The following is an 18,507-nucleotide window of genomic DNA, read 5'->3' on the forward strand; positions in this document are numbered from 1 at the left end:
TCAGAGTCTTTCACCTCCTTAAATTCAAATATTGAGAATTTGACAGATTTGGTTATGAAGAGTATGACGCAGCAAAACGCAGCTAGAGAATCTGCTGGTAAGGCAAATGTTAGCCACATCCAAGGGATTTCTTGCTCTTTTTGTGAAGGAGGGCTCATCATTATAACAATTGTCCTGGCAATCCAGAGTAGATGTACTATTTGGGAAATACTTAGAACAATGGAAACAACCCGTATTCCAATACATACAACCCGGGCTGGAGGAACCATCCTAACTTATGTTGGAGCGAAAATCAGGGAGAAAACAGCGTTGGTACATCTAATGCTCCAACATATCAGCAAAAAGGAAGTTATTCCCAATGATTCTCAACCCAAGGTCAGGTAGCAGTGCAAAGGCCATATGAAGGATCATTTGCATAATTGCAGAATCTAATAAAGAAGTATATGGAAAAGAATGATACCACGGTGCAAAGTCAGCCCGCATAATTGAGGAATCTAGAGATGCAGGTAGGCCAACTAGTGACAGACTTGAAAAGTAGACCCAATGGAGCACTGCCGAATCATATTAAGGAGCCCAAGAGCGATGAGAAGGAACAATGTAATCCTCTGACATTGTGAAGTGGCAAGACATTGCCCACTGCCCATCCAAATGCTCGAGGAATCCATAAAGAATTAAATCAAGATGAAAGAAGTGGGCTACAAACAGAAGAATGTGAGTCAACCAGAACACCTATAATTATGCCAGTAAAAAAGGGCAAACCTTAGGTAGTTAGTGAACATTAGCGAGCATATAATGGAACTGCAAAGCAACAAAAGCAAAGAGGTCAGCCCAATAAAAGTTAGGGTAGCCAATACAGAAGCATCACATCTGTACATGACTGGAAAACAGAAGCAGAAAGAGCATAAAAATGCTCCAGTCGAGTATCGACCTGCACCGCCATACCCAAAGTGGCTGCAAAAGAAAGAGCAGCATGTGCAATTTAGAAGGTTCCTTGATGTGCTGAAGTAGTTGCATGTCAACATACCTTTGGTGGAGGCTTTAGAGCAAATGCCAAATTATGTGAAGTTCCTAGAGGAGATACTCACAAAAAGAGAAAAGCTGGGAGAATATGAAACTGTGGCAATGACCAAGGTCTGCAGCACCATCCTCACAAGCAAAATTCTAGAAAAGATTAAGGATCCTATGAGCTTCACCATACTCGTTTCCATTGGAGGACAGAAGATAGGCCAAGCACTCTGCGATTTGGGGGCAAGTATCAATCTCATGCCCTTGTCTATCTACAAAAATTTGGGAATGGGAGAAGCATGGCCAACAACAGTCACATTGCAATTAACAGATCGATCCATCACGCATCTAGAAAGGAAAATCAAAAATGTTCTGGTACAAGTAGATAAATTTATTTCCCCTGCTGACTTTTATTATTTTGGATTATGATGCAGATAAGGAGGTTCCTATCATTTTGGGAAGACCATTCATTGCAACTAGAAGAGCGCTCGTGGATGTCTATAAAGGAGAGTTGACAATGCACGTTCAAGATCAAGAAGTGAAGTTCTCAGTTTATGATTCCATGAAGTTTCCTGCTGAATCAGAAGAATACTCAGTGTTGAAGATTTTAGATGAAGCTTTAGTGGAGGAATTGAGTGCAGAAGCAATGCTAGAGCATAGTGTAAGTATGGATGCTGGAGCTTAAGAAGGTTTTGGTGATGGAAATAAAGAGATGATAGTAAAGGAAGATGCTACCGTTGAGATAGAGACCCCAGCACCGAGAGAAGAGTATAAAAAGGTTGAGTCGTCAGATGCCCCAGCATAGCATGCAGAAGCTAGTCAGGGCCAACCAAGTATGGAGAAGGTAGATGCTACAGCATCTTGTGCCCTCAATAAAAGACAGAGCCTTACAGCCTCGGTGGATAAACTGCACATCGTTGTAAAGGAAAAGTCGACAAATTTACCTAAAAAAGAGCCACCCGACATCAAACCAACTCTAAAAGGTTCAGAAGCAAGGACTAGGAGACCAAAAAGAGAGTTGGAAGCATCATGCATCAAAGAGGAAAAGGTAAAACCTTCTATGTCATCGGCCAAGGTACAAATCGAGCAAGTGGGAGCAACTCCAGCCACTGCTTCCTAGAAAAACAAAAAGGTAAAAAAGAGAATTTTTATTTCCCCAACTAAGGGGAAGTGTTGCAGCTATTTCACAGGAGCATGCCCCAGCAACAAAGAGATGGAAGAAGACAATAGATCTAAAGAGGAAGATCTGCCCACGAACGACTCGTTGGATGAGAAAGAAGGCAAAAACCATTGACATGCTTGACCCACGAGAGGAAAGTTCCTTTCCTTTTTGCTCTGAAACATCCCCCCCCCCAATTTGTTGGCACTTTTTATTTTCCTTAGTCTAGTTTAATTCAGCTTGAATTTCTGCTTTTTAAATTTCTGTCTTTCAAATCGATCCTTGCATATTTTTTTCTTTTTGTAGTTCAGTATGTGAATCCCTCCTGAAAGTAATGATACAAAGAAAATTGTTAGCAATCCTGTGTTCTCAACATCTGCGTTTTGCCCTGCCTTTTGTGTATAGTCTTGATGCTAGAGCCTGCTAGTTCGCAGCTTTTCCTGTTGATGCTGGAGCATTTTAATGAGAGTTAGCTTTCTTTTGTTCTCCCTCTAGTTCATGTTTGCCTGCCCATGCCCTAGCATCCCTCTCGTAGTACTAGCCCCAGGTAGCGCTTACCTTATGGAGGAATTTCAATGGTTATCTATCCAAAGCCAACCCTTATCTTTGTAGAGCTAGCATGGACCTCTTCTAGTTGATCCCCTTAGTTGTTAGCAATCGCCCCTTACTCCTGTATTTATACACTTAGCTACCATTCTTTTCAGTTTCATATTCGTCTCACTTTAAGTTTGGGGTGTGTTGGAATATTACATTCTAGATGTTCTTAGCTGCATTGAGGACATTGCATCCTTTTAACTTTGGGGAAGTGAACTTTCAGTTCTGATACCTTTATAATTTAATTTGTATATAACCATGAATCTTTCTTATCCTGTAATTCAGACCTGTTAAAAAAACATCAATAAAGGAGAGGCTAATAGCTCGCATCTAGAGCATAAAGAGGCTGCAGGATTAGGACGGGCTAGTAGCCGATGGTTAAAGAAGCCCAAGTTGGTAGTGTAAAGGTTAAAGGTTTAGGCTAGTGAAAGGGCTTGAGAAATAAATCTCTAGAAGAAGTTAAGCTTGAGGTTGAGAAGTAGAAGGAAGTTAGAGTTGGGCAGAAAATAGCGTATTCCAGAGTGTGAACAAACTTAGGTTGCTTTCATTTCTTTGCTCCAACTGAAACATTATAGCAGAGTATGTAAGTTCTAGTAGTTTTGATCAAAATGAATGGTTAAGGCATAGGGCAGGATGCTTGAAGTGCAGGTTTCTGACTGGGCGTTTATGCTGAACGCACGCGCTAAGCGTGGTAACAATTATATAGATGCAAGCGCACACCTGTCAGAGTAATATAAAATGGACGGAGTATCCAAGTATCGATCCTCAAGACTTCTAAACAATTTCCAAACTCTAAAGTTTTAAAGAATAGTGAATGTTGGAATGAGTGATTCTTGTAAAATGGGAAGTGGTCACAAATAATGGTTTGGATTTGGGATTTGGACTTATAATAATAAAACCTAGCCCGAATTACTTCAAGTTAGCCATCAAAGAATCAAGGACATGCTAAGGACAATATGCATTTTACTTTAGAAACCAACGACTATGCTTCTCACTTGACTTATGTCTAAGCAAGTTCAAAGTCCTAAGACATTCCCTAATATGTCTATTATGAGAGATATCTTAGTTTTAGGATGGAAATAGTCGCAACCCTCGGGTTAAGGTCCTATGTCTAGGCTACTTAAGCGGAACCCTTATGTCTAAGGCGCTCCTCTCCTCGTGTTTAACCACTCAACAATGCAAATAAGCAACCTTTTCAGTATTGACTTGTTAAGACTTACAGTGGCCTTCTCTAAATCCTAACTTTTGGGAAAACATGTTGAGCAATGAATGGAAAGCAAAAACACTTCTTCTTAGCAACCCTTTTTAGACATAAAAGGCTAACTATCCATAACCAGGCTAGAGACGGGAATTCAGAAAGACATATTGAAGAAAATACAGCAAGTAAAATGGTTGAATGTGGAATGCATGTGTGAAAAACAAAAGTTAACTAACGGAGAGTTTTTGTCGGGATTGAGAGCTTCGCCCTTCTCTTTCAAGCAAGGGGGAGTGTCACGTGCTCTTTCCTCCAAAAACACAACTCTCTTAACTAAAAATAAAGTAAGGCAAAGGGAAGATAAGCAAAGTGCTAGATTTTTATAGATTTGAATAAGTAGAAAATAACTAAGTACAAATGGAAACAAAACAAGCTCAATAAAAGAATGTAAAGTGCTCGGGATTTAAAAACGAAAAGCAACTAATGAAAGCAACTCAAAAGTACTTAGAAAGCAACAAAGAAGCACTAAAAATGATCAAGAGAAGGAAGCAAGGCTTGATGATTTTGGTGGAGAAGTTGCTGGAATTTATAGCTTTGCAGAATTGGTTAGGTAGGTCCTAAAACGATGGTGAATCACCCATTTCCAACTCTTTTGACTGACCAAATCATGCTCAAACTGATAGTGGAACACTTCTTCTACACGTATGCATCGGTTGGAACCACCAAAACGCATTGGAAGACGCGTTTCATTAAGGGCAAAGTTGGAAGAAAACCAGTTTTTCTGCAGGCTTCCCAGGCGCCTGGCGCCTCCCATGATGGTTTTTCCGTCTTTTTGCTTCTTTTGATTAATTTGCACTCCCAAATGGTCCTAAAATGTCATAAATACAATATAAGCCAACCACAAACCATAATATATGAATTTTGCATGAATTGGAACTCAAACGATCGAGAAAAATCCGAAACAAAGCTGAAACATTGTAAAAACAGCATCTAAAACCTTCTTTTTACGCATGTAAACAAGCGTAATCACACCCCCAAACTTAACTTTTTGCTTGTCCTCAAGCAAAACTTAGCAACTTTAATCAGCTTTCTAACACATGGACAAGGAAAAGCAAAAGCAACCGAGATGTTCAATCATAAATTGTCTCAGGGAAAAGATGTCAAAGCCTACCATTCTATTGCCTTTGTAAACTTAGTCACTATAAACCAAGTTTGAAATGATAAAAACTTTTTCTTTCAAAATCTTTTTTCTCTTTCAAAAACAGAAAATGTTTTCAAATACCCCTAAGGAATCTGCACACTCCCTCCTCCTTATACTAAGACTTTTACATCTGAAAGACCGGCTACTAGCCCCTGAGGTTTCCACACACTAACATCGGTTTCAACCACAGCTACTCGTAGAAAAGACTTTGAACTAACAGCTAGGTCATAAAACGACGACAATGAGAAACACGAAGTCACTTATCACCATCTTTACTGCTATTTTCAAAGTCAACACCCAACCTAAAACTGAATGGGTGTCTACAGTAGGACTCGGGAATCATAAATATATTTTCTTTAACTCTCAATGTTTTTACCACTCTTTTCTTTCTAACCCAAGTCTTTTCCCCACTCTTATTTTCTCTCAACAAGACTCTTTTTACTCTTTTGCAATTTTTTTTTTTTTTTTTTTGTTTTGTGTTTTTTTTTTTTCAACACTTTCTTTTTTTTAATAGCATTTGTTTTTCCAACTGACTCTTTTTCAAAAGAAATAGCATGATTTTCAAATATAAATAACACCTTATCTTTCTGAAACAACGACTGACACAACGACTGTCCCCCCCAAACTTAAGAGAGACAGTGTCCTCACTGGGAAAAGACTTTTGCATCGGATGAAAAAGGCTTAACAGTAAAAAGGACAAGGACTTCCTATATAGGGGCAAAGAAAAAGCTTAAAGTTTGTAAAGATCAAAAAGACATAAAAGAAATGAGTTTATCACATAAACAAGGAAATAGCTCAAAGCTTAGTCAGACAGAACAGAAAACTCAACAATCTCTTATAATCATCATCGACATGAAATCACATGCACAGCACAGATGCTTCAAAATAGGCATGTGAAAAGCTAAACTAAGGTTAAGTGAAGGCATACTTTAAGTGATCAGAAGATAAACGATACTAATTTTATTCATGCTTCAACTAAGCTCAAAACATAATCAATACAAAAAAAACATGCGTAGTAATGCTAGAATATGCACACTACGTCATTAACCAAAGAAGAAAACACAAAAAATAGCAAAGAAGGAACCTCCCCTTCATGAAGTCGGAGGTTGTGGACTAGGATCAGTGTCAGTGCTGGGAGATGGATGACCAAGGATAGCAGCTAGCGCTGGAGGCTATGAAGGTAAAACCGCAAAATCCAATGAAGCCCTTAAGTGTAGATATGTTGCAACTTGACTTCTAACCTGAGAGTTTTCGAAATGCTGGAAAAACAGGGCAGGCGCCAGGCCTGCATTTATTTTTTTTTTTTTTCTATTTTTTCTTTTTTTTCTTTTTTTTCAACGTTTTTCAAAACTTCTCTTAATAAGAATAACTTTAAAACAAAAAAAAAAGAAAATAAGAAAATACTTTCCTTTTACTTTTGTTCTTTAAAAAAAAAAAATCATTTTAAAAATTTATTTAAAGTTGAAAAAAGATTTTAATAAGTTAAATCGACAAGAAATAAGGTTTTCCTCTATCACTGGTCTCCAATACGGCTTAACTGCCCTCCTTAGTCATTTCCCTTAGAGTCAATCCACTGCCCCATATGGGTAGACTTTAAAAATTTGAAAGGGACCAGACCATCTAGACTTAAGTTTTCCAGGGAAAAGTTTCAACCTAGAGTTGAATAACAGAACCAGATCACCTTCTTGAAGATTGTTCGGCCGAAGACGCCTATCATGCCACTGTTTAGTTTTTTCCTTAAACAACTTAGCATTCTCATAAGAAAAGTGCATGTGTTCTTCTAATTCCAACAATTGTAACTTCCTCGCTTCACCTGCAGCCAACAAATCAAAATTTAATTTCTTAGTAGCCCAAAATGCTTTATATTCTAGCTCAAGAGGCAAATGACATGCTTTTCCAAAAACTAGCCTATAGGGGGACATGCCGAAGGGAGTCTTAAATGATGTCCTATATGCCCAAAGTGAATCATCAGCTTAAAAGACCAATCCCTACGGTTAAGATTTACAGTTTTTTCTAAAATGTTTTTTATCTCCCTATTAGATATTTCGGCTAACCCATTCGACTGAGGATGATATGCTGTTGCAACCCTATGACGCACATTGTATTTAGTCAGCAACTTTTGCATAGACCTATTCACAAAATGAGCCCCCCCATCGCTTATCAGACAACGCGGGGTTCCATGACGCGTAAAAATGTGCTTTTGCAGAAAACGAATGACAACTTTGGAATCATTGGTAGCAGTTGCAATGACTTCTATCCATTTCGAAACATGATCTACTGCTAACAATATATAAAGCTTACCATTAGAAGATGGAAATGGACCCATAAAATCTATACCCCACACATCAATATTTCAATCTCCAGGATCGGGGTTTGAGGCATTTCGTGGCGTTTAGATATATTACCTGTCCGTTGGCATTTGTCACAAACCTGGGCAAACTTATGTGCATCTTTGAAGAGAGTGGGCCAAAAGAACCCACTTTGCAAAACTTTGGTTGCGGTTTTGTGTCCTGCAAAATGTCCTCCATATGGAGACATATGACAAGCGTCTAATATCGCCTCGTGCTCTTCTTCTGCGACACACCTGCGTAAGATATTGTCAGGTCCTAGCTTATATAAAAAAGGCTCATCCCAACGATAACATCGAACTTCATTTAGAAATTTCTTTACCTGTTGCTTGTTGAACTCATAAGGAACTATTCGACTTACCAAATAATTTGCTATATCGGCATACCACGGAACTGAATCAACTCGCAAGATTTGCTCGTCAATAAACTGTTCACGTATAACAGTTCCATCGTCACAGAGCGGGGATTCCAATCTAGACAGGTGATCAGCAACTTGGTTTTCAGTACCCTTCCTGTCCCTAACTTCAATATCAAACTCTTGAAGTAACAAAATCCACCGTATCAAACGTGGTTTAGCATCTTTTTAGCAAATAAATATTTTAAAGCAGAATGGTCAGTAAAAACAATGACTTTTGTGCCTATCAAGTAAGACCTGAACTTATCAAAGGCGAACACAACTGCTAACAGTTCCTTCTCAGTAGTAGTGTAATTGAGTTGTGCACCGGTCAGAGTCTTACTAGCATAATACACAGGATGCAAGATCTTGTTTTACGTTGACCTAACATAGCTCCTATTGCATAATCACTAGCATCACACATGAGCTCAAAAGGTAAATCCCAATTAGGTTCGATAATATAGGAGCTGAACTTAGAGCAACTTTCAACATTTCAAATGATTTTAAACAGTCATCATAAAAAACAAATGGTCTATCATGTTCTAGCAATTGACACAAGGGTTTAGAAATTTTAGCAAAGTCTTTTATAAAGCGGCGGTAAAATCCCTCATGCCCTAAAAACTTCTAATCCCTTTGACATTTGTAGGAGGAGGTAGCTTTGAAATGATGTCTATCTTAGCGTGGTCTACCTCTATTCCTTGCTTGGAAATTTTGTGACCCAAAACAATACCCTCTTGTACCCTCACCATGAAATGACACTTCTCCCAATTTAGGACTAGGTTTTTTTGTTCACATCTCTCCAATACTCTCTCCTCAAATTAACTAAACAAGCGTCGAAAGAATTTCCAAAAACAGAAAAGTCATCCATAAAAACTTCTAGAATATTTTCTACCATGTCAGAGAAGATGGCCATCATACACCTCTGAAAAGTCGCGGGTGCATTGCATAGTCCAAAGGGCTTCGCCTAAAGCGAACGTACCATACGGACACGTAAATGTTGTCTTCTCTTGGTCTTCTGGAGCAATAGTAATTTGATTATAACCCGAATATCCATCTAAAAAACAATAGAAATCCTTACCTGCCAGACGGTCGAGCATCTGGTCAATAAACGGGAGAGGAAAATGGTCTTTCTTCGTTACCTTGTTGAGTTTGCGATAGTCAATGCAAACTCTCCACCCGCTCACAGTTCGGGTTGAGATGAGCTCATTCTTCTCGTTGGCCACCACGGTTATACCCCTTTCTTTGGTACACACTGTACTGGGCTTACCCAGCTGCTGTCGGATATTGGGTATGTAACACCGGCGTCAAGCCATTTAAGAATTTCTTTCCTTACAACCTCTTTCATCTTCGGGTTCAACCGCCTTTGACTCTCAATAGAGTTCTTAGCATCTTCTTCTCCAATAGAATTTTGTGCATGCAAAAGGCTGGGCTTATCCCTCGGATATCTGCTATCGTCCATCCAATGGCCTTTTTGTGCTTCTCCAAAATCTGCAATAAAGAATATTCATTAGTAGGTGATAAATTGGAAGCTATAATAACTGGTAAAGTGTCGTTATCCCCTAGATACGCATATTTCAAATGCGACGGCAATGGCTTCTGCTCCAACGTGGGTGGTTCCACTATGGACGGAAGTAACGACTTGCATTCTTCTTTTTGTATTTTTTCAATAGGATTAGCCACATCTTCTGGTCCTTCTGCTATCTTATTAAGCTCTTCTTCAATCTCTGTAACTAATAAGTCATAAAACTCATCAAACATAACAGGATTCAAGCTATTTATAGCAGAGCACTCTTCAAAGTCTCCTGGTAATTTCATGGCGTCTAGAACGTTAAATTTAACTTCTTCATTATTTACCCTCATTGTAATTTCTCCCTTCCTCACATTAAAAACTGTATCCCCAGTGGCTAGAAATGGTCTTCCCAAAATAATGGGAACGTCTAAGTCTGCCTCGCAATCTAGAATGATAAAGTCCGCAGGGAAAATGAATTTGTCCACGGACTAAAACATCTTCTATCTTTCCCTCAGGTCTTATGATAGATCTATCTGCTAGTTGGAGGGTAACCGTAGTAGGTCTAGCTTCTCCTATGCCTAAAGATTTGAAAACTGATAATGGCATAAGATTAATGCTAGCGCCTAGATCACATAATGCCCTACCTAAGTTTTTTCCTCCTATGGAACATGGAATGGTAAAACTGCCAGGATCATTACATTTCATGGGTAGCGGGCTGCCTACAGCTTCACTACTACATTTTGTCATGGCTACCAGTTCATGCTCTCCTATTTTTTTCTTCCTAGAAACTATATCTTTCAAAAACTTAGCATAATTTGGCATCTGTTCTAGAGCATCTATACTAATGGTATATTTATATGCAGTTGTTTTAAAATATCTAAAAATTTTCTAAACTGGGAATCATTATTTTTCTTAACTAATCTTTGTGGAAACGGGGGAGTATGAGTAAAAGAAGGCTGTACCTGTGGAGGAACACTCGGGGTGTCCTTATTACCTTTTCTAATATTCTCTTTTTCTGGTGTTGTTGGATTTTCTGGTATCTTTACAATTGGTTCAGTGGACGGAATCTGTACATCTGTTGTTGGCATTGTTGGTCCATCATATGCCAGTCCACTCCTGAGGGTGACAGCCTTGCACTGTTCTGTCCCTTCTCGTTTTGGTAATTCAGTATGGCCTGGAAAAGAACCTTGTGGTCTATTCTTCAATTCATTGGCGAGCTGTCCCAATTGGGTCTCGAAATTCCTCATTGATGCCGCTTGGGATTGTATCACTGCGTCGGTTCGGGCCATGTACTTCTTCATCATATTCTCAAGATTTGAGTTGTTATTTTGAACTGGTGGAGTCTGTGTTCTCTGATTGTACTGCTGTTGCGGTGGTGGGATGTATTGCTGTGTAGGTGGAACATAGGGCTGCTTGTTCTGTTGGCTCTGCCCTTGATTAAAACCGCTCGAACCTCCTTGTCCTCCCCATGAGAAATTAGGGTGGTGCCTCCAACCTGGGTTGTAGGTGTTCGAATATGGGTTAAAGTTCCTATTGTTCCCATGTCCTACATAAAAAACAGAAGCAGGGTTATGTGGACAATTATCATAAATATGGTTTTCACTGCAAAATGAACAAATGAGATCGTTGACTTGGCAAACAGGGGCAGGAGTGCAATAATCCGACTGCACAGGTTGTATCGGCGTGGCTAATGGATTTTTTATTCCCAATACCATCTCTTTCAGCCTCTGGTTCATTGTAACCATCTCTTTTTGCATCGAGGTCGCAATGTCCAGAGCCAAAACTCCAGCTGGATCTTGCTTCTTTGGTGCTGCCCTAGATCTTTGCGAACACCATAGTTCGTTATGTGAAGCTAAGTCATTTAGGATGTCAACTATCTCGTTGAATGTCTTCTTTGTAAAGGCTCCGTTGGCAGCATTGTTTAGCATCATCTTAGTAGGATGATCTAAGCCTCTAAAGAAATGTTCTATCTGGATGCATGCCGGCAAGCCATGGTTCGGACATTTCCTGATTAGTTCTTTAAATCTCTCCCACGCCTCGTGAACAGGTTCACGATCATACTGTCTAAACGAGATGATCTCCTCTCTGATATCAGCGTGGCGAGTAGGTGGGAAGAATTTTGTTAAGAACTTCTCCACTAACGACCCCCATGTGGTGATGGATCCCGGTGGAAATGCATTGAGCCATGCTCTAGCTTGGTCCTTCAAAGAAAATGGAAAAAGTGTTAGTCTCAGAGCATCGTCTGTTATACCAGGTAATCGAAATGCATTTGCAATTTGAATGAATGATTTCAGATGATCATGTGGATCCTCATGTTCCTGCCCTCCAAAATGTCCAATTGTCTGCAACATTTGGAAGATCATTGGTTTAAGCTCAAAGTTTGCGTGGGCTGGAATAGGGTTGACTATCCCTGAATCAAAGTTCTGAAAAGCCGTGGCGGCATATTCTCGCATTGCCACGTCTCTGTTGTCCGCCATCTGGATATGGTTGAATTCATCATTTCTTGCATGATCCCTCATATTACCGTTAACAGCAGGTGGATCAACCGGATCACGAGGTGGAATATCTGCCATTGATGTGCTCGTACTCTCTACCTCACTTTCAGGACTAATTTCACCTTTCTCTCTCTTTTGCTTTTCTAGTTGTTTTCCAAGTCTTTGCTCCTTTCGAGTTTTTCGAAGGGTCCGGTCAATCTCAGGGTCAAGGGGTAGAAGAAAAGATCTTGTGCTCATGCACTTTAACTTACCCTTGTGAGATCAACGACCAAAATATAGAACAAAAACGGTGGATGGAACTTACACCCAACAACAATTCACAAAAATAAAAACTAAAAGAATTTGAAAATAATTTTAAAACTAAAGTCCCCGGCAACGGCGCCAAAAACTTGACTGGGCGTTTATGCTGAACGCACGCGCTAAGCGTGGTAACAATTATATAGATGCAAGCGCACACCTGTCAGAGTAATATAAAATGGACGGAGTATCCAAGTATCGATCCTCAAGGACTTCTAAACAATTTCCAAACTCTAAAGTTTTAAAGAATAGTGAATGTTGGAATGAGTGATTCTTGTAAAATGGGAAGTGGTCACAAATAATGGTTTGGATTTGGGATTTGGACTTATAATAATAAAACCTAGCCCGAATTACTTCAAGTTAGCCATCAAAGAATCAAGGACATGCTAAGGACAATATGCATTTTACTTTAGAAACCAACGACTACGCTTCTCACTTGACTTATGTCTAAGCAAGTTCAAAGTCCTAAGACATTCCCTAATATGTCTATTATGAGAGATATCTTAGTTTTAGGATGGAAATAGTCGCAACCTCGGGTTAAGGTCCTATGTCTAGGCTACTTAAGCGGAACCCTTATGTCTAAGGCGCTCCTCTCCTCGGTTTAACCACTCAACAATGCAAATAAGCAACCTTTTCAGTATTGACTTGTTAAGACTTACAGTGGCCTTCTCTAAATCTTAACTTTTTGGGAAAACATGTTGAGCAATGAATGGAAAGCAAAAACACTTCTTCTTAGCAACCCTTTTTAGACATAAAAGGCTAACTATCCATAACCAGGCTAGAGACGGGAATTCAGAAAGACATAATGAAGAAAATACAGCAAGTAAAATGGTTGAATGTGGAATGCATGTGTGAAAAACAAAAGTTAACTAACGGAGAGTTTTTGTCGGGATTGAGAGCTTCGCCCTTCTCTTTCAAGCAAGGGGGAGTGTCACGTGCTCTTTCCTCCAAAAACACAACTCTCTTAACTAAAATAAAGTAAAGGCAAAGGGAAGATAAGCAAAGCTTGCTAGATTTTTATAGATTTGAATAAGTAGAAAATAACTAAGTACAAATGGAAACAAAACAAAGCTCAATAAAAGAATGTAAAGTGCTCGGGATTTAAAAACGAAAAGCAACTAATGAAAGCAACTCAAAAGTACTTAGAAAGCAACAAAGAAGCACTAAAAATGATCAAGAGAAGGAAGCAAGGCTTGATGATTTTGGTGGAGAAGTTGCTGGAATTTATAGCTGTGCAGAATTGGTTAGGTAGGTCCTAAAACGATGGTGAATCACCCATTTCCAACTCTTTTGACTGACCAAATCATGCTCAAACTGATAGTGGAACACTTCTTCTACACGTATGCATCGGTTGGAACCACCAAAACGCATTGGAAGACGCGTTTCATTAAGGGCAAAGTTGGAAGAAAACCAGTTTTTCTGCAGGCTTCCCAGGCGCCTGGCGCCTCCCATGATGGTTTTTCCGTCTTTTTGCTTCTTTTGATTAATTTGCACTCCCAAATGGTCCTAAAATGTCATAAATACAATATAAGCCAACCACAAACCATAATATATGAATTTTGCATGAATTGGAACTCAAACGAACGATCGAGAAAAATCCGAAACAAAGCTGAAACATTGTAAAAACAGCATCTAAAACCTTCTTTTTACGCATGTAAACAAGCGTAATCAGTTTCAAACATTATTCTCTGGAAAACAAGGAAAAAGTGCATGCTATTGCTTGGGGACAAGCAAGATTTTAAGTTTGGGGGTGTGATAACACTCCAAAAGAGAGTTATTCTACTGTTTAGTTTGGTGATTTTATTCAAAGAATTGTCAAAGCGTGGGGTTTTAGCTCCTAAATAGCTTAAATAAGATTAAAAAATAGAATCCGAGCTAAAAGTCCTAGGTTTTGAATGCTTGAGGTAAATATTGCACTAAATTCTCTTATTTTTGGTGTAAATGCACAGGTTTGGAAGCAGAAGACTAAGCATAAAGAGAATGTTAAATCCAGAGAAGAGTGGATGAAGCATGTTCGAAGCAGAAAGACGAAACTTGGAGCGAAGAAGAGATGGAGCATGGAATTACTGAGCAAGTAACTGCCAAACACGGGAATTTACCATGTCCGTACAATCTTCAACTGGATGCCCAAAAACGGGACCTGATATAAAAAGGACATGTTGCCTTAGCCACCACACATAGATCCGAATAGAAACATGTTTTTTAGAGCTGAAACGACAAAGAGGAGGATTCTCTCCATTTTCAAGGGTAGAAAGCTGATGATAGAAGGGGTATTCCTCTACCATTCGAACTGTTATCTTCTTCTTCTTCGGGTTTTCTGCTATTTCCCTAAGATGGGTTTGTCTTCTTCTTTTACCTATTGTATTTTCTTCTTCATTCATGAGCTAACCCCCATTTCGGTGGAGATTCATATGTTGTAACTGATATGAAATTGAACTTGTAGCTGCTATATTCGTTTTTTAATGGAGCTGTTTATTTTTCCTATATGTTACTGAACATTGTTGGCCGCCTTGTTTTGTTTGCTAGCTGCTGTATTGACCTAGGAGGGCTTACGGTTTGTCGACTTGCTTCATTTGTGATTAGTACTTTTTATAGTATTTTGTGGATGCTCAGGAATGGGGTCCCTTAATCATGCCTAGAACTTGTTTTTATTGCTTAGAACTTAGCAACGAGAGTTGTGGGGCATTAATGAATGTTTTCAAGCTAGAGTATAGGTTGAGAAATTAGTGAAAACATGTTTAATCTCCCCTACTTTTTCATATCTGTTAACCATCCATTTCCGTTATTCTATGCTGTAACCTTCTTCCTGTCATTAGCTGTTTGAAGTCTGTCTGCTGTTGAGAGTGTTTACTACTTTGTTTTTTTATAATTATTTAGTTACGACACAAGACCTATATTTCTTTGTTTTTACACTTTTGGTATCTGCGAACATTGTTTAAAATATTATCCAAAGTCCCTGTGGATTCAACCTCGTTTTGTGGTACAATCGGTAATTTCGTTTATACTTGTACGTGTTGTCAACACGATTGTGTGGACGCAACACCCGCCAGCTATCCTCACCACTAGCGGAGAATCGGCGGAAGGGGAATCTAGCAATAAGCGAAAGACGTAGCCTGACAGGTCAGGGGGAAACTCGGAGCACTAGAGGTCTTAACCGTGAAACTAGCCGATACATGACCAATAGTTACCTTTATCGACAAGGAAGCGAACGCCCAGCTCCAACAACACAACGACGCCCTCGTCGTTGTCGTCGAGATCGACCACATACTACCCCTAGCAGTACTGCGCACACTTGGGTGGTATGTCACTAAGCTCAAAAGGTGTGCGTCGCGCGCTGGTCGTCTTCTCTGGTGAACGAGTTCATCCTAAAGGAAGCATTGAATTGCCCCTCACTCTTGGGGAAGGGAAAGAAGCAGTCACCCAAATCGAGGAGTTCGTGGTGATTGACGGTCCCCCGGCCTACAACGCCATCCTCGGGAGGTCGGCGATGCACCACTTTAGGGCTGTCCTATCCACCTACAACCAAACTATGAAATTTCCCCTCCTCAACGAATTGGGGACACTGGACGGACAACAGCGAGCCTCACGGGAATGTTATGCCACTACCATGAAGGAACAAAAAATGGTAGGTGCCATCCGCGCACCGGATGACTAATTTGAATTTGCCTCCTTCTCGGCCGAGAGACGCTCCCAAGGAAGATCAAAACGCGAATGCCCTTAGAGAAGAGGAGAAAGAAAAGGGCATCCCATCGGCCGAAGAGTTAGAGGAAGTGCCCATCTTAGGGCCGGGAAAAACCACCAACGTGGGCTACGCTGTTGAGTTGCAAAAATGAGCGCCTGGTCGAATTCCTAGAGAAGAACGCCGACATATTCGCCTGGTCCCACGAGGACATGCCAGGTATAGATCCCTCAGTCACCATGCATAGGCTCAACGTGGGCCGAAGCACGAAGCTAATAAGGCAAAAGAAAAGAACCATGGATGCTGCCCGCTATGCTGCCACAGTAGAAGAAGTCGCAAAACTATTGAGGGCTGCCTTTATCCGAGAAGTCCACTATTCGAACTGGTTGTCCAACGTAGTCTTGGTTAAGAAAGCTAATGGAAAATGACGGATGTGCGTGGACTTCACCAACTTGAACAGGGTTTGCCCGAAGGATAGCTTTGCCCGGCCGCAGATCGACCAACTAGTAGATGTCATAGCGGGCCATGAGCTGTTGACGTTTATTGATGCTTACTCAAGGTACAACTAGATTAAAACACTCGACGGATCAGGAGCACACATCCTTCATAACAAAGCAAGGGTTGTTCTGCTACAAAGTCATGCCCTTCGGATTGAAGAATGCTAGAGCAACCTACCAATAGATGGTGACCAAGATGTTAGCCTCGTAGATCGGGTGAAACATGGAGGTCTACGTGGATGACATGCTGGTCAAGAGTTGGACGGCCGAACTGCCTTTTCAGGAACACTCTAAGTTCCAAGGTTGTCCCCAAATCCGAATTGCCCACGTGGCACCATTTGGCCGCGAGCAAGCCTCTGGAGAATTGATGTTCTAAGGCATTTCCCCGAGTGGAGCAGCCGATCAGGGCTCCCACTCGGACGCATCCCTGCCTTTTCAGGAACACTCTAAGTTCCAAGGCTGCCCCCGAGTCTGGTTGGCCCACGTGGCACCACTCGGCCGCGAGCAAGCCTCTGGAGAACTGATGTTATAAGGCATTTCCCCAGTGGAGCAGCCGAACAGGGCTCCCACTCGGACGCATCATTGCCCTTTCAGAAACACTCTAAGTTCCAAGGTTGCCTTCGAGTCCGGATGGCCTACGTGGCACCACTCGGCCGCGAGCAAGCCTCTAGAGAACTGATTTTCTAAGGTATTTCCCCAAGTGGAGCAACTGAATAGGGCTCCCACTTGGACGCATTCCTGCCTTTACAGGAACGCTCTAATTTCAAGGCTGCTTCCGAGTCCGGATGGCCCACGTGGCACCACTTGACCACGAGCAAGCCTCTAGAGAACTGATGTTCTAAGGCATTTACCCGAGTGGAGCAACCGAGCAGGGCTCCCACTCGGTCGTAGTCACTAAAGTGTAACAGACAAACTCAAACATGTCTCCAAACAGGGATAATGACTCCCCTCTCGCAAACAATAGGAAAGTCACTGGGGGGATAGAACCGTCAAAGACATTTCCAATAGTAACATCAAAAAGGTCTCGTCTTTCATTACAAATAAGCAAAGGCTACAAGCAAGATGAGGGCAACAAACATAGGACGCCATACGCAAAAAAAACATGAAAGCATAAAACAATACAAAAAAAAGAGAAATCCTAAGAAGGCGGAGTAGAAGGAGGAGCTGCAAATCGGAGAGTAGCCACGTCTAGGGCGTCGTAATAGTTGTACCCCTGAGAGAGTAGATCCTGAACATGCTCATTGGACTCGCGACTACTAGGCATCAGCCATAAGCGATCAGAGCCATCAACAACACGTCCCCATTCTTCAAGGCACCGACCTTGTAAGCGAACCCAAACAATGTCGAACCCTACGCACTGAACATCATGCTCGAAAGCAAAAAAACCTTACGTACCACAAAAATGGGACTTCAGGAGCTCGAGGTCGTCTAGAATAGCCTTAGCCTCAATTAGAGCCACCTAAAGACTGATCGTGGCGGATTCTTGATGCAAGGATTCCAAAGCAATCTCCTCGGTCATTAGCGCATGCCTCTCTTCGAATTTAAGCAATTTCTCCTTATTTTTATTCACTCTCCAGGTCCGCGATCCAACTATCTCGAAAGTCTGCTTCTGCTCGCACCATCTCAAGGTTCTCCTTGACCTTCTTAAGCGCTTCTTCAGCCTTCTTGGCACAAGACTCTGCATCCTTCACTTCAGCCACGCGAGACTGGATATCCCCTTCCAACTCACCAATACGGGCCTCAGCAGAAGATGTTCGACGTGGTCTAACTCGATACGTCGACAAATAGCTCTATCCTCTGCCTGCTTTGAATCCTCTTGAGCGATACGTTTCTCCTCCTGAATCCACTCAGCCTCAGCGTGAGTAAGGGTCAAACGGTCGGCCGCACTCAATAGTGCCTGGAGGTGCTGCACTCCCGCTTGATACTCCTGTTCTTGGACCTCCTAGCCGACAACTCATCTCGCATGGCCAGGGATAAAGTCTAAAAGCGACCGGCCAACTAGCAGAAATAACCCGTAAAGGTTATCAAGCAAGGAACAGGAATATTCAGGAAAAAAGGAAGATAAGAAGATCTCAATTTTATTGCATCAAAGCCCCATATCGACACTACTACACAATGTGGAAAGGACCGCAA

The 18,507-nt window shown here is 41.1% G+C and overlaps 1 protein-coding gene and 1 non-coding gene across 2 annotated transcripts; both read left to right on the forward strand.

Annotated features, from left to right (window-relative positions):
* Positions 1 to 1,047: 1,047 nt before the first annotated feature.
* LOC148208566 (uncharacterized) lies at positions 1,048 to 1,690 on the forward strand. Its single transcript, XM_088119110.1, has 2 exons — positions 1,048 to 1,252; positions 1,440 to 1,690. The coding sequence occupies exons 1-2, from the start codon at positions 1,048 to 1,050 to the stop codon at positions 1,688 to 1,690; spliced, it is 456 nt and encodes a 151-aa protein (XP_087975236.1).
* Positions 1,691 to 11,392: 9,702 nt separating this feature from the next.
* Positions 11,393 to 11,499, forward strand: LOC148208567 (small nucleolar RNA R71). Its single transcript, XR_015788647.1, has one exon. It is a non-coding gene; the product is annotated as a small nucleolar RNA R71 (small nucleolar RNA).
* The last annotated feature ends 7,008 nt before the right edge of the window (positions 11,500 to 18,507 follow it).

This window comes from Momordica charantia (assembly GCF_013281855.1).
Source record: "Momordica charantia cultivar OHB3-1 chromosome 10 unlocalized genomic scaffold, Mcharantia_2.0 BLBB01000010.1, whole genome shotgun sequence".
NCBI lineage: Eukaryota > Viridiplantae > Streptophyta > Magnoliopsida > Cucurbitales > Cucurbitaceae > Momordica > Momordica charantia.

Bases quoted from the DNA above. Each gene is read 5' to 3' on its own strand.
- LOC148208566 (XM_088119110.1), top strand. From the start codon at position 1,048: ATGCCAAATTATGTGAAGTTCCTAGAGGAGATACTCACAAAAAGAGAA. The intron at 1,253-1,439 runs GTATCAATCTCA...ATTATGATGCAG, and splicing joins ACTCTGCGATTTGGGGGCAA to ATAAGGAGGTTCCTATCATT.